General features: G+C 37.8%; 2 protein-coding genes across 3 annotated transcripts; one reads left to right on the forward strand and one right to left on the reverse strand.

The window, feature by feature from the left end:
- Positions 1 to 1,471: 1,471 nt before the first annotated feature.
- naa40 (N-alpha-acetyltransferase 40, NatD catalytic subunit) lies at positions 1,472 to 8,291 on the reverse strand. Its single transcript, XM_039660042.2, has 8 exons — positions 7,921 to 8,291; positions 5,457 to 5,552; positions 5,302 to 5,354; positions 5,091 to 5,186; positions 4,694 to 4,852; positions 2,262 to 2,345; positions 2,101 to 2,178; positions 1,472 to 1,882 (listed from the first exon to the last, which is right to left on the reverse strand). Exons 1-8 carry the CDS (start codon positions 7,924 to 7,926, stop codon positions 1,738 to 1,740), a joined length of 717 nt encoding a protein of 238 aa, XP_039515976.1. The 5' UTR covers positions 7,927 to 8,291; the 3' UTR covers positions 1,472 to 1,737.
- Positions 8,292 to 10,306: 2,015 nt separating this feature from the next.
- On the forward strand, positions 10,307 to 20,063 carry rcor2 (REST corepressor 2). 2 transcript variants are annotated; one of them, XM_039659562.2, is made up of 13 exons: positions 10,307 to 10,410; positions 13,823 to 13,945; positions 14,252 to 14,308; positions 14,641 to 14,721; positions 15,539 to 15,591; positions 15,684 to 15,845; positions 16,163 to 16,287; positions 16,394 to 16,460; positions 17,085 to 17,324; positions 17,635 to 17,712; positions 17,933 to 17,990; positions 18,760 to 18,977; positions 19,116 to 20,063. In XM_039659562.2, exons 2-13 carry the CDS (start codon positions 13,825 to 13,827, stop codon positions 19,485 to 19,487), a joined length of 1,632 nt encoding a protein of 543 aa, XP_039515496.2. In that variant the 5' UTR covers positions 10,307 to 10,410; positions 13,823 to 13,824; the 3' UTR covers positions 19,488 to 20,063. The 2 variants fall into 2 exon arrangements, with proteins under 2 accessions (XP_039515496.2, XP_039515490.2); XM_039659556.2 differs by lacking the exon at positions 10,307 to 10,410 and adding an exon at positions 11,254 to 11,730.
- Positions 20,064 to 20,761: the final 698 nt, after the last annotated feature.

The raw sequence follows: 20,761 nt of genomic DNA on the forward strand, positions 1-20,761 counted from the left end.
TAATTTCTTCCAACAGCGTTCAAATGAGCATTTGTTGCTTATTCAGGCAGAAAGAATACATACATCTTTTATGTCGATCTTAAGGTTGTGTTGTGCTGTCTGAATTATCCCATATTGTTTCCCAAACAATTACATTTCATTATTATGAAATAAGTATGTATATTTTTCCAACTCAATCTATATTATAAATGAATTAGTTTATAAATTAAAAGAAATTAATCCTTTTATTCAGTAAGAATGTACTGATCAAAAGTGACAAGAAAGACTGTAATTCAAATTCCTTTTCCAATAAATGGTGATCTTTTGAATTTTTGAATTCATAAATCATTATTCAAAGAATCTTGAACATGAAATTGTTAAGCAGCACAACTGTTTTTTATTATTATTGATAAATTAAATGTTAATTGAGCACCAAAATCATTAGAAAAATCATGATTCACGTGACAAAAAAAGGCTGCTAAAAAGTCAGCTTTGCCATCACAGAAATAAATTGCTTTTTTTTAAAATATAAATTGCTTTTTAAAATTAAATAATTAAAATATAGAATTCCGTAGCATTATAAAAAAAATCAACCCCAAACTTTTGAAATGGTAAGAGTATTTTTTTTAAATCAGTTACATATATTTCAATTTCTAATGTAAAATTTGAAATAGTCATTCCTTAAAATAAACTTGAGGAGGATGCATTTCTCACATGAAGTTCAAATAACTCAAACAAAGCAACCTTTCTCAATAAAACTGAGGGTGAGGGATTTGGTTATCAATGTCTAAACTAAAATCAAAGTTAAGCACAGCTTTTTCAAGATACATTTGAAACACAGTAAAAACAAATCAGTCCACTAAATATCAAGAAGTCAAACAAGATTCCTTTATTTGTTGCATACAAATCAAACGCATAACAAAGCTGGAGAGCACAAGACAGTAACACTCATCTCTCAAACTGTTTAAGTGTTGTATATCGTTTTCCAATGTTTTTGAAGGCAAATAAAATGTACATGGTAAACAGATTATATACAGTGAAGGAAAAAATGGAAATATACAGTAATGACATGATAAAAGAATGTTTTGATAAAAAAAGTAAAATGAAAGAATACATCTACCATAGCTAACATGCCAACCTCTTTATCAAATTAAACATCAACATAATCCTCATCCATTAGTTCCCTAATATAGCTGTTATAAAACATTTTGTTGAATGACCTGAGACAGTCTAAGTGATTACAAATTATAAACAGTACAGACTGTAGTTTTCATATTCTTGAAGTGAGAAGCAAACTTCAGCTTTTAGTTAAAATACATTTACCCTGAAAAGTGGTAGAGTAAAATGGCTGTAATAACCACTGTGACCAACACCTGCATTCACTCGACAGAAGATGAGTGAAGGGAACTTTCTGAAAAAACAACAAAAAAAAGCAGGCTTTTTTTTTCTTTTTCGGATGACCCTCACCATGCTGATACCTGAGGTGAGAGAAGCCACATTTGGCTCACAGTGGCTTTTACTGCCATTTTCTGTCATTCAAACCTTTATGTAACTGAGAATAGCATACTATCGCTTATTACGTGGAATGCTGGATGAGCTTTTTTTAAGTTAAAAACCAAGAGCAAGCATAGAGGGGGTTTCATTGATGAATATGGGCAGGAGAGTCTGTTTTAAGGGTTTTCTAAGAGGGGATTGTGGGTGGTGGCATGTAGGGAATGAGGATGAGGAAGCTCTGAAAGAACCCAAGGCGGCTTGCTCTTAATGGCAGCAGCCTCCACAGTGGCCGCCCCCATGCGCATGCCCCGACACGTCGCCATATTTTGTTCTCCGGCTCAGAATCTCATAGGAGCAATCTTCTCCACAGCAACCGGACATACTGGGTGATGTTTCGTCAATCTCAAATCTGAAAGGAAGAGGGCAGCCATTGGAGAATTCATATTTTAACACTGAATAAGCAATGCAGATTTGTTCAGTAGTCAACTAGGCACTTGTTGCTATGGTAACTGCTATCATCTAGTGTTTGGTCTATCACAAAGGCCTGTATAAAAATCTGCATTCAGAGGAGGAACAGGAATTTCATATGTATTGAATGTGTATTAGTCCAAGAAGGACAGGACTTACTGTAAAGCCTCCCTAAAGAACTGGTAAGCCCCATGATTGTGTTTAAATACAGTCAGCATGACCTTTTTCATTTGCGTGCTGAGGAAAGAGAGCGAATTATGAGTTTTGGAAAAAGTGCCACACAGGAATATATTCTTGGAGTGCTGTGTTTGGTGTGGTACCTGTTTGCGATAAGCTGAAGGATTTGGATGAGAAATTTCCCCAGGCCTTTCCGTCTGACTTTACTCTCCAATTGGACTTCATAACTGAGAAAACATTCAAAATCAGTCAGATACATACAGCAACCTCTAAGGTCATGCGTCTTATAATGTAGTGAATCAGTGAAGTCACACGATGCAAAAATAACAAGCGAGCCTTCCCACACACTCACACAAACAATATGTGCAATGATAAATGGACAGACAGACATAGACAATACATCAATAAGCTGATAATTGTTTTCATGTTAAGGACAATAACTGATAAATTCCATCCTATTTTGTCTAAAATGTATAAATAAATAAATATTAATCAATCGTGTTAATTTTGGCATAGCACTATAATGTCGGGAAAATTGACATTAATTTTTTTTAGATTTTCTCCAATTTTTATTAAATTAGTGTTTGTCCTTGGCATTAAGAAACGTTTTCATCAATCCAATCACAAGTGGACAATGCTAAATACAGGTGTAAACAAGGTCTAAAGTAGCGGTTCCAGGCCGTAAATTTAGGTAGGGCAGATTCAGGGTCTAAGCGCTTGTTTATGATAAACATTTTATAAGCTTTATTTCCTAATCACTGAACATATCAGACACACTTTTAGCTGAATTTGAATGTCCTTGCGTTATTCAGCCTGAGGGTGGCGCTCTAATAAATATTGACAGACTTTAGTACCCAAAACAAATGCATAGAATGCCATATTAGAATTGCTTTAATGTAGTATTTATTGTGTCAGAATATCATTTTAAAATATTGCAAGGTTCCAATGAGGAAAACAAAGTCATGTCTATTCTCAGAACAAACATCAGAACTGCTGTGTATAAGTGATATTCACATGAGCAAGTATAAACTAAAGGGTTTATACTTTCATTAATTTGATACGCTACTTCACATAGGATGAACAGACACGCCAACTAGCTAATAACCTGATGCAGACGCATCGCTGAAGCTGACTGATGGCGTCTTGGTCTCGAGCAAGATTTTTGTAAGCCAACATGAAAATAAGCGGGGCAGCTTGAAATCTCAATAACAGCACACTGCAGTTCCACTTTTCACCAGATTTACATTGGAGATTTGGGGGGCGCTGTAGAGCTAGGGAGGGCTCAGATAATGAATTTTGTCCATTGGATCGAAAGATCTGAAAACCACCCATACACCTCTCCCTTTGAAGAAATCAGGACAGACATGGTTGAAAGTGGACAAAGGAGATTAAAACACCAGGTGTAAACGGAAATACGTCTCTCTCGTCATTTGTGATCCAATCGACCGAAACGCATTTTAATACTGGGTGTAATAAAAAGGTGTAAACACGGCCTAAGTTAGTAGGTTTTCCATGTTACAAGCCGCGTTTCCAACACAGGAACTAGGAACTTTGGGGTGGTACTCTGTTTCCACCGCAGGAACCAGGGTCTAAATGAATTTCCGGGTAAATATTTCCCTTAATATAAGTCCCTGCTTGTGAAAGGAATTTCGTGGGAGGGACTTGGGCGCTGATCATGCTGATTGGTTGAATTCATGCCGCATTTTGATTGGTTGTCTCCAGACAGCATTATATTTCAACCACCATCTGTTGCGGTGCATGCAGTAACAGTTTGTTTGCTATTTGAATCAACAATGGAGTTTAAAAAAATAAGACAGATGGAACGATGACGAGGTTCAAGCTTTCTTAAGCTTAAATTCAGAGCACGAAATCCAGTGGAAACTGTAAAGTAGAGCACAATCCTGCGTCACTGGACTAATTTGCCTAATCTTTACGGTACTTTAGACTGCGGTGATTGGCTGACTCCACACAGACAGCAACAGGTCTGGGGGGAAAAAAAGTTCCTGGGACAAATTGTTCCGGGTAATTTCGGTGGAAACGCGGCTTTAGGCTTTAGATGATGGCAAAGATTATCTAAATGTAAAAATTGGGGAATTTAACAATTAAATGTCAAATATTGATTAAGAAACAAAATATAAATAAATCATCCCACCTATATCAGCTAATAACCAAAATTGTGCATTCTGAGGGGCCGTTTACACAACACCGTTTTCAACTAAAAACAGAAAACTTTGTGCGTTTTGGTCATTTATTTACATGACAACAGCGTTTTGGGGCCTTGAAAGTGCAAATTTGTGAAAACAGTGACAAATTATTTTAATTACATGGTTGTGGCGGTTGTAGTGTTATAATGACGGTGTTCAAATACATAACATTGGACTAACGTTAGCCAGCTTATAGTATCATGATTCAGTACACTAGTATTGTATTTGAGAAACATTATGTTTTTTATTAATCAAAATATTCTTTATATTAGTCATCCAATTACTCGACTAATCGATAAAATAATCGCCCAACTAATCGTTTAGTTAATAATCGTTTGCCCCAGCCCTAGTAATAATTAAAGCAACATTACCAATATAAAACCTCATCTCCACACTCCACGTCAAATCGAAAGTGGGAAAATGCTAAAGGCGTGGAGTCAGCATCAAAGGCCAGGAGATACCATGCTCTCTCGTCCTTCATCTCCTCCCTTTTCTCTCTCTCCTTCCATCCCCACTCACTCTGTTCATATCTGCCAAAACAATGGAACAACAATTGACATTTTGCAGAAGCAACACATGCACAACAGTTTAGATACTTGTTCAAAGGGACATTTCTCACAAAACTGAAATGCTAACAGGCATTCACTCATTAAGAAGCTATACGGGAAAGCTCCAGACACTAAAAATTTTCACTTCAGCATACACTTCAAAGGCAGTAACAATATGGGATGTTGGATTACCCCACATGTTGACTTGCTCAATACCTACAGCGTCTGCATGTTGGCTCTAGTCAACTCATAGGCCCACTCCACTGTATCTGGACTCAATGCAGCTACCCGTTTACACTCAATCACCAGGTTTAGCCTATGACCGATTCAGACATTCACAATATTAGTATAGCATAAAAAATTTAATGATTTTAGTTTACCAGTTTACAGGCAGACACATCTGGTAAAGGGGAAAACAAAGACAAACATACCCATTTCTGTCATACTTTTTGAACACTGGCATGGCAGACAGAGGATCTTCAAGCTGTTAAAAAAAGGGACACACATTGCATCAATATTTCTCTATTGCAAGAGCCTAAACAAACATTACATACACAATTTTAAGACAGGTCCACATTAGTCATACCTTATTGGCTGCTTCCACCTTAGCACACACTGCATCCATAGCTGCCCGTTCTTCAAGTCTTCTCTGCTTTTTCTCCTTTGCTCTGTTTGATTTTCTCTAAATGGTAACGGAAAGACATACTGTCAAACACCACCCTCAGATAAAAACTGAACAAAACCATCTGAAAAATGTATACTTTATATTACAGAGCAAACATAAACAAACATATGATAAGGTTTTTAACTATTTCGACTCTAGAGAGCAGGGTGGTTGATGGTTGGAATAATATAAATAAACATAGTGAGTTCTGAAATGAACTGAATCAAAACTGGTTTAAATTAAGACGAATAACGGCACTATTGTTTTCTGTAGAGCTGCTTTACAGCTGAACTCTAAATCATTTCATAATTGATTGCTTTTGCAACATTAAAGACATGGTTCGGCCAAAAATAAAAATTCTGCCATTAATTACTCTACCTCATGTTGTCCCAAACCAGTAAGACTTTTGTTCACATTCAGAAGACAAAACGAAGATCTTTGTTATATAAAAAAAACTGACACTCTGATGTTTCAAAAAGTTCATAAAGAGTTTGTAAAACTAATCCATATATGAATTGAGCAGTTTAGTCCTGAAGAGAATTGAATGCTTTATATGATGAACAGATAAATTAAGTCTTTTGTTCACATATAAACATTGATCAGCAAAGAAGCTCATCTGAACCTGCTTGACACGCGAGAACAAACCTGGGGAAAGCTGCGTAACGAGAAAATTAACCTCATCAGTTCTCAAACATCAAGCAAAACATGACTGAGCTTCCGTTTACCACAACTGATGCGTGGTTTGATGAATATTTATGTGAATAAAAGCCTAAATTCAATCGGTTCATCATATATAAAGCGACCGAGTCTCTTAAGAAAATTCAGGCTAAACAGCTCAATTCATGTGGATTAGCTTTACGATCTTTTTATGAACCTTTATGAAGTGTAAAATTGGTGTGTAACTGTCAGCGAAGGAACAGAAACTCTCAGATTTAATCAAAAAAGATCATTTGTGTGCTGATGAACAAAAGTCTTACGGGTTTGGAAAGACATGAGGGTGAATAATCAATGACAGAATTATCATTTTTGGGTGAACTATCCCTTTAAGACTATTATTTTCCTGTTTATTACGTTGAAGCTGCTTAGAAAAACTATTGTATAAAGCACAGTATGGAAAAATGTATCTTGACCCAAAACACGAGACATTTGATAATCTTGTATCTTTTGTCCGGAACTTGTAGGCTTTTGGAAAAACTTAACAATCTGATATTAAATGAAGACTAAAAGCATCATCAAATCAAGTACATTTTGAAAAGACGGTCAGATGACTCCATTGAGATGCTCTCAAAATGTTCTTTTGAACTTGTCACAAAAAAGTGGAATTAAATGCTTATTTTACTATAATTACCAATTAATAAATCATATTAGCTGGCAATTTACTCAATGTTTTAGTTTATTTTAGCTTTAAAAATACTTATTGCACAAAAGCTGTTGTAAAAAAAATATTGTACAAATAATTATCTAGGTCAATATACATTCATCACTAACAAATTGCATTTGTTTCCATCTATGTTACTTCATAGTGGTTAGTGACCCATTTGTGTACATAGGATAGTGGTATTTCCGTAAATGTCAGGTTTTAAAAAAAAAAAAAAACTATATTATCAAGAATAGTAGGCTATCTAGCTCGGGGAGCAGAAAGCAGGGTTTTCTTCAGCTTAAGGTACAGTAATGGCAAGAGAAGCAGGAAACAGGTGCTGAGAACACAAAGCACGTGGATATGAACGTGGTTAATAATAGTTTTCTAAGGGCTTGACAATGGAGGGCTCAGTACATAAAGTTCACTATTGCCAGATAAATGTATAATTCCAACCCGACTGACTGAGCACTGGCGCTTACGTGAAAGGTTTGATCTCGCAGTGGCTGCTGGCATCAAGCGATTTAAAAGCCTGTACTATGGAGCTCAAACACACCATATATGAGCAGCTCCTCCCATGACTTTGATGCATCGACTGTTGTAAACTGATAACAGGCAGTTTAATGAAAACAGCAACAGTTTGCCGTAATATATGTATCAGTGTTATTGTGCTTAGTGTTAAAGAAATGGCGCAGTCGACGAGGCACCTTAAATGAACCAGATACCATTTGAGGTGGACATTTGTGTACTTAGATGGACACTACAAGAATCTATTCGGGACCTGAACATCTTTAACGTTAAACCACCAATTTTCTTTTTTTTTTTTTTACCACCACCCCCTCGTTATTCATGAGCTCCAGGTTTTTACCTCCAGCACACACACCCAACGCACATGCATTCACATAACGTTACACTCTTTCCGGGATCATGATTTGCTTCCATCAGTCTTTGTTCAAATTGCCGCACACATTTATCAAAACCCAAGAAAGAGCAAAGCTAACAACATACAACATGGACATACAAACTCACCCCCATTGTGCAGATTTTATACGACCACCTTGACGCGACTATTGCACTCTAAAATGCTTTAAAGAAGTTAGAGATCAGAAGATGAGATGTGGTCTGAGGTAAAGAATGTTAAAAATGCTAACGAGCGAGCTAGTCTGATATAATACAGGAGCTCGCAGGGTTGGCAGATTGAAAAACACTCTAGATATAGGAACTAGCGACGGCTGTTCGCTTTTATTTTTTTCCAGCCAGATTCGCGCCAAGAAGCGGGGACGAAATTTCCGCGCTCTACTCTCCCTTTCTTTATCTCCTTCTCCTTTCCTCCCTCCCTCTCTTCTTCATTCTTTTCTTTCCCTCTCAGCAACACTGGGCATTAGCCGTTGAGTCTTGGGGAAATGACGACATAGGGTTTGGGGTTAAGGGTCAAGCTCTCTCCACATGCTTCCTCATGTTGAAAAGGTATTTAGTTACCTAGAGCTGTAAAGATAAATTATTGTTAATGACAAGTAATTGATATAAATGGCAGTTTTCTTTGATGAATTTCGTGAATGCTGTTTTTCTTTTCCTTTTTTTCCAACCTAAAACATTATTTAAAAAGTCACACCATAAATATTGTACACACAAGTTATATAAAACGTGTTTTTTAAATCACATATATTGGAATATATATAATTACACATTAAATCGCATCAAGGAGAATGTATTCTGAATAAGCTGTAGAACAGGACAGTTCTGTGACATGACTTCACTGTCTTAAGATATATTTGCTTATACAATGGATAAAAAAAATAGTAAGTGTCTTTATTTATTGTTGTATCATTTCTATCATTTTGTTTCATGTAATACTGGCACTCCAAAACTTAAACTACATCATTGATGTAGGCCTATTTGTTTCCTTGGAGTCTTTGTAATCTTGAGAGTAACATGTATTACCCTTTGGCACCAGCCTGTAACTCTCAGGATTTCTTTTTACCATGGAATTCCATAATCCATATGCCAACTCTGAATCCTTGTTTGTGCTATTTTGTTGTGAAAGTTGTGTTTTGTGTGGTCTATGACTATGTGCAAGGTGCATCAATAAAACAATGCAAGATTGGATCACAATGAAACATGGTGGCACTATGTGTGATGATTTTTTTATTTATTTTTTGGCTCGGAATGGCCTTGTTTGGTCATAAATGAAATTAATAAGCTTTTAAATGGGTATGGATTATTATTATTATTATTTTTTTTTTTATAGGATACGTTTCTTTGGGGGTTGACTGTAGCCTGGGTAACACATCTCAATATTTTGTTACTTTTACATCATTGGAAAAAATGGAATAAAAAAAGAACAAATAGAATGGTAACAAATGGAAAACAATTAGATGCTCATATTAAAATTGAAGAAATTTTGTGCACAATTTTCTAATTACAAATTATCAGAGACGCTACAAAATGCTTGGTATCATATGTATATGATAAATATATATTATAATGGAAATATATGTTTTAGGTGATTTCCCACCTCACCAACATTGTCCTTATTAGGGAATGAAGCATTATCAGAGGCCTATAATGACCCTACAATACCTCTTTTGTCCACACGGTTGCACTAGTTGACAATATAGTGCAGTAACTTAAATTGCTACTGTGGAGATACTGCTACTGTGTCCCCTCCTTGAAGAATTATCTTGGCTTGAAATGCATCGAGTGCCTGTTTAAATACCAGTTGTAATTAATTTCAATACATCGAACACTATAGTAAACTTTGAACCTCACACATATGGGATGGTCTTGGCATATCCGTTGCTGAACACCCATAGCTTGTTTATTATAAACAATCCACAGTCATAACTTATAAGGTCGATCCATTTGTTGAATGCAAATAACGCTACATATTCGTGACCACGCCCCTCCCGCAGATGGGCCGTCACGAAGCCCCGCCCCGAACCTTTTGTTTTCGGGTAATCTGTCTCGCGACGGGGATAGATGCCATTTTCAGGAGGGGAAACAAGGGAGGGGGTCAGAGAGTTCACCGCTGTTAAAACCACCGTTTCCGTTGCAGCACAACTCATGCTGAACCTTAATACATGTTCGATAGCCACGATTGAGTGCTTTTAATACCTATATATAAAATGTTTATAAATGAGAAGATCACGACCTAAAAGGCCATACTATAATGTAGCACGAGAACAATGGGCTGTGGCTTCCATGTTTTTGCAGAGAGTTCTTGTAAAAAACAATAAAAAAAAATAGGGCAAGAGATGCAAAACTACACCTTCGGGCCTGTGGTTGCGAGCAGAGAACAGCACTGAAAACCTCTTTCTCTGACTAGTGTGCATGTGCGCGCGCGCACGCCCGCGTGGGGGGTGGTGAGGGGAGTGCAAGAAGAGGAGGAATAGAGAGAGGGGGAGGGGAGGAAAGAGGAACTCAGAGGTGATGAGGATGGAGGAAGTCTAACAGAGAGGAAGAGGAGAGAGAGAGATAGAGAGACAAGAAAGGAGAGATCATCATAAAGGGACAACTAAGGTGAGTTAGAGAAAATGGAGATGGCTCTTTTGCACAGTACTGGCAGGCATGAAGGAGGGGAGGGAGGAGATGGTTGGAGAGAGAAACACATAGAGAGGGAATGGCTGGGAGGGGTCTTGTGCCACAAGTGCTGGTATGTCTGTCTCTGTTCTTGTCTGCAAAAACCACAGAGAAAGAGTATTAATGTATACGGGTGTACAAGGAAGGATCTGTCCATCACTTGGGGCCTGCTGGCAGACAGTGTCAAGAGGGGGGTGTTCAAGACCAGTCTGAATCCAGTCTTTAGCCTTTATTCTGTCAGTATTAGAGTTCTGTCTAGATATCAAGTTTATTCTCACTATGTAATACTTTCAGCTTATGTTTAGTAATAGACCAGGGTCCATGGTTTACAGTGTACATTTTATTGATTTCTTTGGGACTCAGTCACCCTTTATCAATTGGGTGTTGTAAAATAACTATATATGAAGGCTAATACATGATATCCATCAAAAAATGCTCATTATTAAGGTAAATAGGTAAGTTCTAGGTTTTTTTCCCCTTTTCCTGCACACATTAGTGAAGGGTCTAGGCAGCCTCAACACTGCATTGCACAGCTGACGGATCCCTCCGCACACACAGCAGGAAGTAGTTCCGTCGGATTTTTTTTTTTGTGGGAGCACCGCAGGTAAAGCACAAAGTAATGATCGGTATTGAGCTTGTTTCATGAAGAAAGTATTCAGATATGTTCTCATTTTTTAAATACAAACACAGGCGCATTTAACGTCTGAATAACGGCTTTTTACGACGCGAGGGTTTTATGAAACATTTTATTTTTAATATTGTTAACTGCGAGGGTCAGATTAACTCACGAAACGAGCCTTTACATTGTCCGAATTACTTGTTATGAATTTGATGGCGGTTAAAGGGACTATGTAATTGACATGGAAGTTAGTTTGGGAGAGGCGAACAGAGCGGAAGGTTTTCTCGGTTGTGGGGAGTTCGGTCTCCCCGGCACATACACACGGATAGGATCCGTATGCGACCGATGCAATGAACTGGAGAGAATGAGAAACGTGCGAAAATCCACTGAAGCTTTAATATAGTTGAATAGAACCAAACGTGCGTAGTGCAGATGTTTTACAGCACTTGTTTCTTGCTTAATAAGTTTGAATAGGAGAGAAAGAAAGAAACCAAGCCAGGTAGTGAACTGCTATTCGGACTGGCAACTAACGTTATAAGGCAAATGTTCAGCGACAGCTAGCCATCAACTGGAATAGGGACATAAGCGTGGCTCTACACAAAAGGACCCAGGCTTGAGTAAGCGACTGTGCGAAAAGTGAGGTGAGGGGAAATATGCTTTCATCCTTTTCTGTACTTTTCAAGTTTGAATGATGCATTATCATTACCCGAGCAAGATCCGTGCGCATTTACTCAGAGAAATGTTTAAATGAACAAGGGACGGATGATTGGATGGTGGTCGGAGTGATGCGACCTCTCGGAGTTTAAGGGGGCAATCGATAACTGTTTTCAGCTAAAACGCTATTAAGAGTTGATTGGATACTTTGTAATGCGAGGGACAGTTCAGTGCCACATAAATGAGTGTTTTGGACTTATCAGAAGAGCACGTTTAAATTCACACTGAGCCGGACGACAACTTCAATCAATAGAGACACTAGCCGTGACGTCACACACTCTATTCAACGCTTAATTTTATGACACATAACGATTTTTTTTTTTACTTTGCAAGTGCGAACGAATATTTAATCCTATTTAGGATTTTGATGACGCGTAGCCTAATCAAAATAATGTATTGTGCCCAATTATGTAATTGATTGCGCCGGTACTTTATCTCTCAAATGCATCTTTTGTGTCCACTTGTATAGCCTAGATTAGAGACGTATTACTTTTTTTTTTCATTTCTTTTTTTTTTTTTTTTTGATGCTCAAAATCACAATTCAAACAGTCTCTTGAGTAATAATTTATGAAAATAGCGACAGTTGGTGGTTGGCTATCACAATAGCAGTAGTTTATAAAACAATTCTTTGGTCAGTTTACGATTAAAGATATCTGTTGTTCTGGAACTGTTGATGTAAATTAGGCTACCTCATGTTTTTTTTTTTTTTTTTTTTTTGTAAAATGATAAATGCCACCTCTACTGTTCACTCCCAGTTAGTTTTCTGGAAGCATTAGCGAAACAAAGACTTCTCGTCCACCGAGTCAAAGTCTTATTTGGCGTTGAAATAAATTAAACTTATCTTAAGTCATTACAAATTTAGAAACATTTTACTAAAGTATATATCCCGCGCTTTGTGGTTTGATAACACATCAGCCAGGCAAAATTAACTCTATCACCTGCCGCTCAAAACACCGCCAAAAGCATTTAAACCTCCACAACATCTTTATCTATCCTTTGAGCAAGACTTAATTTCCATACAGCCAGATATACTTCAGTTGTTTATAATAATTGGAGGCTAATTTGATTTTATCTCCACATTTCATGACTGCGGCTGGCTGTTCACAGAAAGAAAATACGCGTGTATAATCATGTGACCGTTGGAAAAATGTTACTTGAGGAAGTCAATAAAGAAACCAAAGATTCTCCAGTGTGAGGAGCCTCATGTGGTGATTCAACTGACTAGCTATTTTACCTCATTATGCTGGTTGTCTGTATTGTTATAATATTGCTGTTAAGACATTTTTTAAAACAGATCAACTTCTTTCTAAGAAGCATACCTGAGTATATTAGTCAATTAGAATTAGTTAGCATCAAAATGCTGCTAGATTAAAGGCATCATTTATATAGGCCTACAGTATTTAAAACCATCATTCATCATAATTTACTAATGCTTCTTTTGTTCTAAAGCGGCATGACCTTCTTCTGTGGAACACAAAATATTAAGTATTTTGAAAAATGTCTATTTTATCCATTCAGTTAGTTATTAGGGCTCAATGTTGTCAATGACTGTCATTGTATGGTCAAAACTGTTAAAGGGATACTCCACTTTTTTTGGAAATAGGCTCATTTTACTACTCCCACAGAGTTAAACAGTTGAGTTTTACCGTTTTCGAATCCATTCAGCGATTTTCTGATATTTAGAAGAATATCAGTAACCAGACAGTTTCTGGTCTCATTGACTTTCATAGTTGGAAAAATATATAACATGGAAGTCAATGGGATCAGAAACTGTCTGGTCACTGATATTCTTCTAAATATCAGAAAATCGGCTGAATACATTTGAAAACGGCAAAACCCAACTGTTTAACTCTGGGGGAGTTGTAAAATGAGCCTATTTCCAAAAAAATAATGTTTGGAAAGACATGAGGTGAGTAAATGAGGACAGAATTTTCCTTTTTTTTTTTTACTATCCCTTTAAGACTTTGAAAACAAAGGCCCCCAATGCTGATTGTTTTTAACTCTCTCTCTCTCTCTCAGCCATGCCATCGGTGATGGAGCGATCAGGGTCTGGTGTGCTGTCCCGAAGCAGGGCCAAAACAGTCACAAACGGGAACAGCCAGCACTCTGAGGAAGAGAGCAGTGATGAGGAACATACACATGGTGTGTCTAACACATTCACACACAAACCCAGCAACACCAAGCCACCATCTGCACCTTTATTCCCTTACATGTTAGAATAGTTTCAATCCTAAACTGTTTATGTGTAAAATGTTTCAATGCATCAGTGTCTGTATGTATTCGGTCAAGCATTCCTATTCTCTTTTCCTCCTCTCCCTCCACCCACTTTTCTCCCTCTGCCGTCTGTGAGGATGCACTGCCTGTTTTTAACTCTGCCTGCCTGAATGTGCCTAGTGTTTTTTCTTCTTCTCCCTGACCATCCTTTTTGCTCTTGCTCTTTGAAAACAGACAGCATGATCCGTGTTGGTGGGGACTACCAGGCACAGATCCCAGAGTTTAAACCAGGTAAAGAGGAAGATGGGAGTTAATCTCAGAAGAGATGAATATATCTCTGAACTCCATGCATTTTTCAGTCTGCATGAGCATAAGATAAAGGCCTGTGTGTAGGTGTTTCCGTGTGCACTCAAGTTATGGGGAGTAGGAGAGAACACAGCTATAGTCTTTGAGTGTGTGTGTGTGTGTATATATATAGAGAGAGGGAGAGAGAGAGAGAGAGAACAGCAGAGAGGCATAGAGAAGTGAAAAAACAAGGTTGTGTGAAGAGGAAACAATTGCTGAGGTATTTGAGAGAGGCTGCTGTGCCGTGTGATAGACATGTTTGTTCTTTGTGTTGACAGACTGTGCATCCCGCTATAGTGAGAATGAACAGAGGAGCATGCTGGTCTGGTCACCAAACAGCCAAGTGTCCGATGCCATGTGTAAGGAACAATTATTCACATTTAAAAAGGTCTAAAACAGCTGAGAGTTTGACTCATTGATGGAGTGCTTTAGAAAAGGAAAGAAACTACTCTTATTCTAGAAAAGAAGCCAGTATACTGTGCAATGTGTATTTTTTTCACAAGATTGTATTGATGTTTTAACTTTTCTTGATATTCTAGATGTAAAAAGTCCTGCAGATTGCAATGCCTTGTTCTTGAAATTACCTTTAAATAGTGAATCACAATAATCCATTTAAAATGTTGAAATGAATCATGATTCATTAAGATAATGTGCGGTATTTAAATGCTTTTCTTTATTTGCATATATATGTAACTAATAGTAGTTAAATTAGGTTGTGTTGTGATATTTGGGTTTGGTCAAAGTTCAGTCTCTGGTTATGTAGTTTCTTTCGAGTCATTCGTATTTCTTTTTTTCTTGCCTAAGATATATTAAATATTTAAAGAATCCTATAAATGTATTTAAAAAAAACACTGAATTAAATTGTTAATTGGATCGTAACTTTTATCAAATCCAATTGATTTGTTTTGAACTTTGAATCAAATTGAAACCCAGTGAATCATTATTTTGAATTGATTCAGTCAACCCAACGATTCACTGCCCTTTTATTTATGTTTATTCAAATTCTTTGTTTTCTATTATGCTATCGCGATGCCTTTCAGTGTATTCATTTTGTAGGTACCATCATTTTGTGTATTGATGATAGGTCGTTAGCAATTCCCATTCCTTGGTGCACTGTCACAAATCTGCCATTTTGGATTGTAAAGAAACTTTAACTTTCCATTCTCTCACTCTCAGTGGATGAATATATTCTGATGGCCAAAGAGAAGCACGGATACAACATGGAACAGGTACCATTCCACGTAAATGTTTGGCATGATGGGGAATTCCTCTAGATGGACGCATAGATGACTGTTACAGTGCTTCTGTCTTATATCAACAGGCTCTTGGCATGCTTCTGTGGCACAAGCATGATGTGGAGAAGTCGCTGGCTGACCTAGCCAACTTCACTCCCTTTCCTGATGAGTGGACAGTGGAAGACAAAGTTCTGTTTGAACAGGCTTTCAGCTTTCATGGCAAGAGCTTCCATCGCATCCAACAGATGGTGAGCGGGAGGGATGGAGGCAAGATGGGTTATATAAGAGTCATCTGCTGCTCTCACATCTGCCTGCAACTACAGAAGAGCAGGCATCTTGAGATACGGCCCAATGTAGAATCTCTCATCCATGTGAAGAGTCATGGAGAGGTCTCACTTTGACACTATGAGCTGTTGTCTTGTATTGAGACCAACCTGTTGTAATGTCATCCAGTGAAATGTGTTAAGAACGTTCCTGACATCGAGTTCACATGCTCAATGTTACAAATTTGATTCAGGACATAGAATATTGTTCTTTTTCAGGAATCAGTTTGTTTGTTTTTTAGCTTCCAGACAAGATGATCTCAAGCCTGGTTAAGTATTACTATTCCTGGAAGAAAACTAGAACCCGAACAAGTGTAATGGACCGCCAAGCACGCAAGCTCCTCAGCAAGAGAGAAAAGGATGAGAGGTAAAAGGAGACCAAAGGGAGAAAGATGGAGAGAAATGATAATGAATGAATCATAATGCTTGTGGCTTTCAGACATGTACAAAGTGTGTATTTTTGTTCCTAACAGTAATGATGAGGTAGAGGAAGGAGAACCAGGCAGTGACAGTGATTTTGATATCAACGCCAAGAAAGAGGTGAGCCTATGGTATAACAGATACCATACTCAAAAACGGAACTTAAAACTTTTCTCCCCTATTAGATTCTCGAACAAGAAAAAAATTTTGATATAAAAATAGACAAAGATTTTGTCTATTGATAATTGATTGAATGGTTGTGGTTAGCTAGTGCTTTGATGTCATTTGAGTGACAGGTTGTCCTGCCCTCGCGCTGGTAAAAACATCATCAGAAGAGATGACGATGTAAGAGGGAGGGAAAGTTATTATAATTAAAGATTTCAAGGGCACATTAATTATTTTTTAAATAATAAATTATTCATAATAAATACTGCAAAATTTCATAAAAAATAAGAATTGTCAACTTTGATTACATCATGATAACTTTAACACATTTAGCTAATTCTTTCATAATTAAACATACAGCTTTTAATTCTAAATTAATTTAGTGACTAAATGGAACATTTGTACTTAAAATCAGTGGTCAGGGACTAGTGAAGGCAAAAAGTTGGTTTAAAATTATTGCAAAAAAAATGACCAGTGATACATAGGACCTAAGATACACGTTTTCCCTCAGACAGTCATAAGAATTTGACCTTAAAATCTTAATTAAAAAAAAAAGACAGCATGTGTGCTGCTTTTCAGGCTGCAAAGCAGAACTCTGGAAATGGAGGAGGGAGTGATAAAGTTTCAAGCAAGTCTGTTCTGACTCGGAAAGAGAACCAGGGTGCGCAGTACCGACACCACCCCCTTCGTGCTCGCCGTAGGCCTCCTAAAGGCATGTACCTGGAACAGGAGGACATCGTCACCATCTCTGCGTCCACTGATTCAGGAACTGTTTCTATCAGACAGCTGGACACACAACTAGTGTCACTTAAGAGACAGGTAATGTGCATGGAAACACACTTTTAGTATCAAATCACAATGTTTTGGTAGTGTTTGTGAGTTGTTGTTTTTTTAAAAGAAATTAATACTTTTAACCAGCCAGGATGTGTTAAATTGATCAAAAGTGACATTTCTGTTCGAATTAATTTTTTTTTATTTCTATTCATCAAAAAAATCCTGAAAAAGTATTGTTACTAAAAAAATATTAAGCAGCAAAACCTGTTTTTAACATTGACGATTATAAGAAATGTTCAATCAAGAAATGCAATCACCTCTCAGAACATTTTTGGCTCTCTTGTTTTGATTTTAGGTCCAAAGTATCAAGCAAACAAACAGCGTTCTCAAGCACACCTTGGGTGATGAAATTGAAGGCATGAGACCTTCAGAGGTAAGTTTTCATCTCCATTTCTCTGATACACAAACCACACACATTTGTCATTCACACTGCATTGAAAAATGGTGGTATACATGTAAAAGTTCAAATGCAAGGCACAATATTAAATGGCATTTAATGTATTTTGAGAGTCTGTATGTAGATTCTGATCAAAATGTCATAGTTCTGATACATTATACCCCTAATTATTCTGCACGCTCTGCATTTCCTTCAGCCCTCTCAAAAAATCAACACTCGCTGGACGACGGAGGAGCAGCTCCTGGCTGTTCAAGGTGAGCTGGAATATCTCTAATTCCTGATATCCATAAATTAAAGAACAGATCTAAAAATGAATATCCATGTTTCATATTGTACATTATAATGATGTGATTCCTAAATTCACATGTAGCATTACTAAAACCACTGATTTCAGTTTGAAGTGTTATTTATTTAGACAAAATCAAGTAGAATTTTGACATTTTATTAGTTATCAGCCTGAGCTTTAATTTAATGCATCCATAGTTAAAAATAAAAATAAAAGAATGGTTCTGTAATCCCTGAGAAGATCCCTCCCAAAAGACTCCAAAAAGATCACTTGTTCACTTGCATACGTATTGAAAACATCAAAAAGTAGCTAAATCCAGCTAGGCTAAGATTTAACTTGCTAAAATGTATGTTACAACTAATACCTGTCCAGTTCATATTACCCAAACTGATGCTCATGCCAAATTAGGGAGTTCCTATTCACCTCAGAGTAACCCTTCCACTTCTTTCATGACACTTTGCAGTAATTAAGTCAACATGAAATTAAAATGCTCTTTTCTTTTTTATGTAATTATTTGTTATATAAATTATTTATCTGTGGGCATAATTTCTGGTTTGTGCCAACTTTAAGAAATGTCATTTTCAAAGTATTCAATGACATTTTAAATCAAGATGATGTCTTGGATTTGCCAGTAGGAGATACTACAGATTGAATGCATAATATTGTTTCATTTTAAGCATTGCTGTGAGTGTGAACAGATTTCTCATGTAGCTATTTTCCATCCACATGCTCTCCAGCTATTAGGCGATACGGCAAAGACTTTGCAGCCATAGCTGACGTGATTGGCAACAAGACGTCAGCGCAGGTCAGCTCGTTCTTCGTCAGCTACCGGAGACGCTTCAATCTTGAGGAGGTGCTACGTGAATGGCAGGCAGAACAGGAAGTGGTGCAAGGGGGCAGCGGGAGGACTGTGAACACGGAGCTAAATGGGTCGGCAGGAGCGGAAGATGATGAGGTAAGAGAGATTTTGAGTTGTGTAATAGGTGGAATAGGACTTGTTTCAGCAGGCAGGGCTTTTATCTTAGAGATAAAGAACAGTTAACAACAACCGAGGAATTCATTTTCTCTTTTCTATCTTTCTTTGTTATTATAGGTGAAGATGGACGGCATCTCTCCGCCTCACTCTGACAGTCTGTTGCCCTCTTCAGATGCTAGTGTTGGTGGAAACCCCAACTCTACCCAGCCCTCCCCACCTCTCACTCAACCCCCACCCTTACTGCGGCCTGCACCTCCCTCAGCGCCCCCTAGCCTGCTGCGCCAGCCCCCTCCGCTACAGACGCGACCTCTACAAAACCGGACGCCCCACAACCACCCTCCGCCTCCCCCTCCGCTCATCAGACCTGCGGTGGCATCCTCGCTCCACCAGGGGGCACTGAGGAACTCTCTAAGTTCCTCCTCTGCCTCTGCTGGACAGCTGCCGCCCTCACTGGTGGGGCTGAAGGTGGAATCCCCCCAGTCACACTGATGCCATGGAACATTTGCCTTTTTATAATGGTTTTTAGGAGACCTAATTTGGTCTCAAATCAGTGTAAAAGGGCAATGTAGTAATGCCTCTCAAGAGAAATATGAAAAGGAAAAACAAAAACAAAGGTGAACTGGAAGCAAAGCTGGACATGCGCCAAAACACGTTTAGCAATTCAGGAAGGAAGAAACACACAGTGTGATCTGCTTCTACACTTCAGGACCGAGAAGAACCCTCCATATAAACCCCCAGTCTTGCCAAAAAAAAAACAAACCCCTCGAACTCATCTGTCCTCAGGTCCTACAGCTATACCTCGTGAACAGTTTCAAGCACAACTGCTTCCACTGTAACTACAGCTATTGAAACACCATCTGTCATAAAGAGCTCAGCGGAAGCTGGAAGTTTAACCAAAATTGTGGGGTAAAACCTTATACACTGGAATTAAAAACTGCCACGACAACAGACTCAGTTGTTCCTTCCACCATCTCTATGGCAACAGCTGCACATCACCTAGTGTGCATGACTACAGACACAGCCGAGTGTTGTGAAGTACACCTGGTGTCAGGAAACTCACTCTGCCATTGAAGAGCCATGCTGATAGAATCGTCCTGGGTGAAGCGTGTTTTTGTCGTTTGTATAATTAGGTCCTTGAGATATTGTTAGGTAGTGAATTTATGTAGTAATAGTAAATATTGACTAAGCACTAAGTGATGCAAAATACTTGATTTTTTTGTTGCAACTCTGAAATACACTGATTTAATCTCGCTCTTAAAGGCACAAACACAGAAGCATCAAAACACTAAAGATGATTCCTGAGGAAGCTCGTACGAGAGTATTCGTTTCTTCCAAAATGTTGTATGTATGTGAGAACTGTTTACATATAAACTGGATTTGCTTGTGACTATTTTTTGTTTTAATTTTTGTTTTGTTTTTTCAGAATAAAGTGAAAATGACCAGATGAGTTTGTTGTTACTCTATGCAAACTACAGCTATTTTTGTACAAGACCCTAAAATATGCACTAATAGGTGATGATAAACGTTATCCTTAATCAGGTCCCATACAGGTGGGAATGAGACATTTTTTAGTAATTTTTCACAGAGATATGAGGCAGCAACATGATGTTTTGTTTCCGCAGGCGATCAGAACAGGTTTCCAAATGGGTGTGGGGGCAACAGTCAGAAAAAAACCCCCAAACAAATCTGAATTGTTCGGTAAATAACCGCATTTGACCCATGATACGTGAACGGAATCGTACTGGACGCGTGTATAGAGTGTT

This window comes from Pimephales promelas, chromosome 1 (assembly GCF_988280905.1).
Source record: "Pimephales promelas chromosome 1, fPimPro1.hap1.1, whole genome shotgun sequence".
NCBI lineage: Eukaryota > Metazoa > Chordata > Actinopteri > Cypriniformes > Leuciscidae > Pimephales > Pimephales promelas.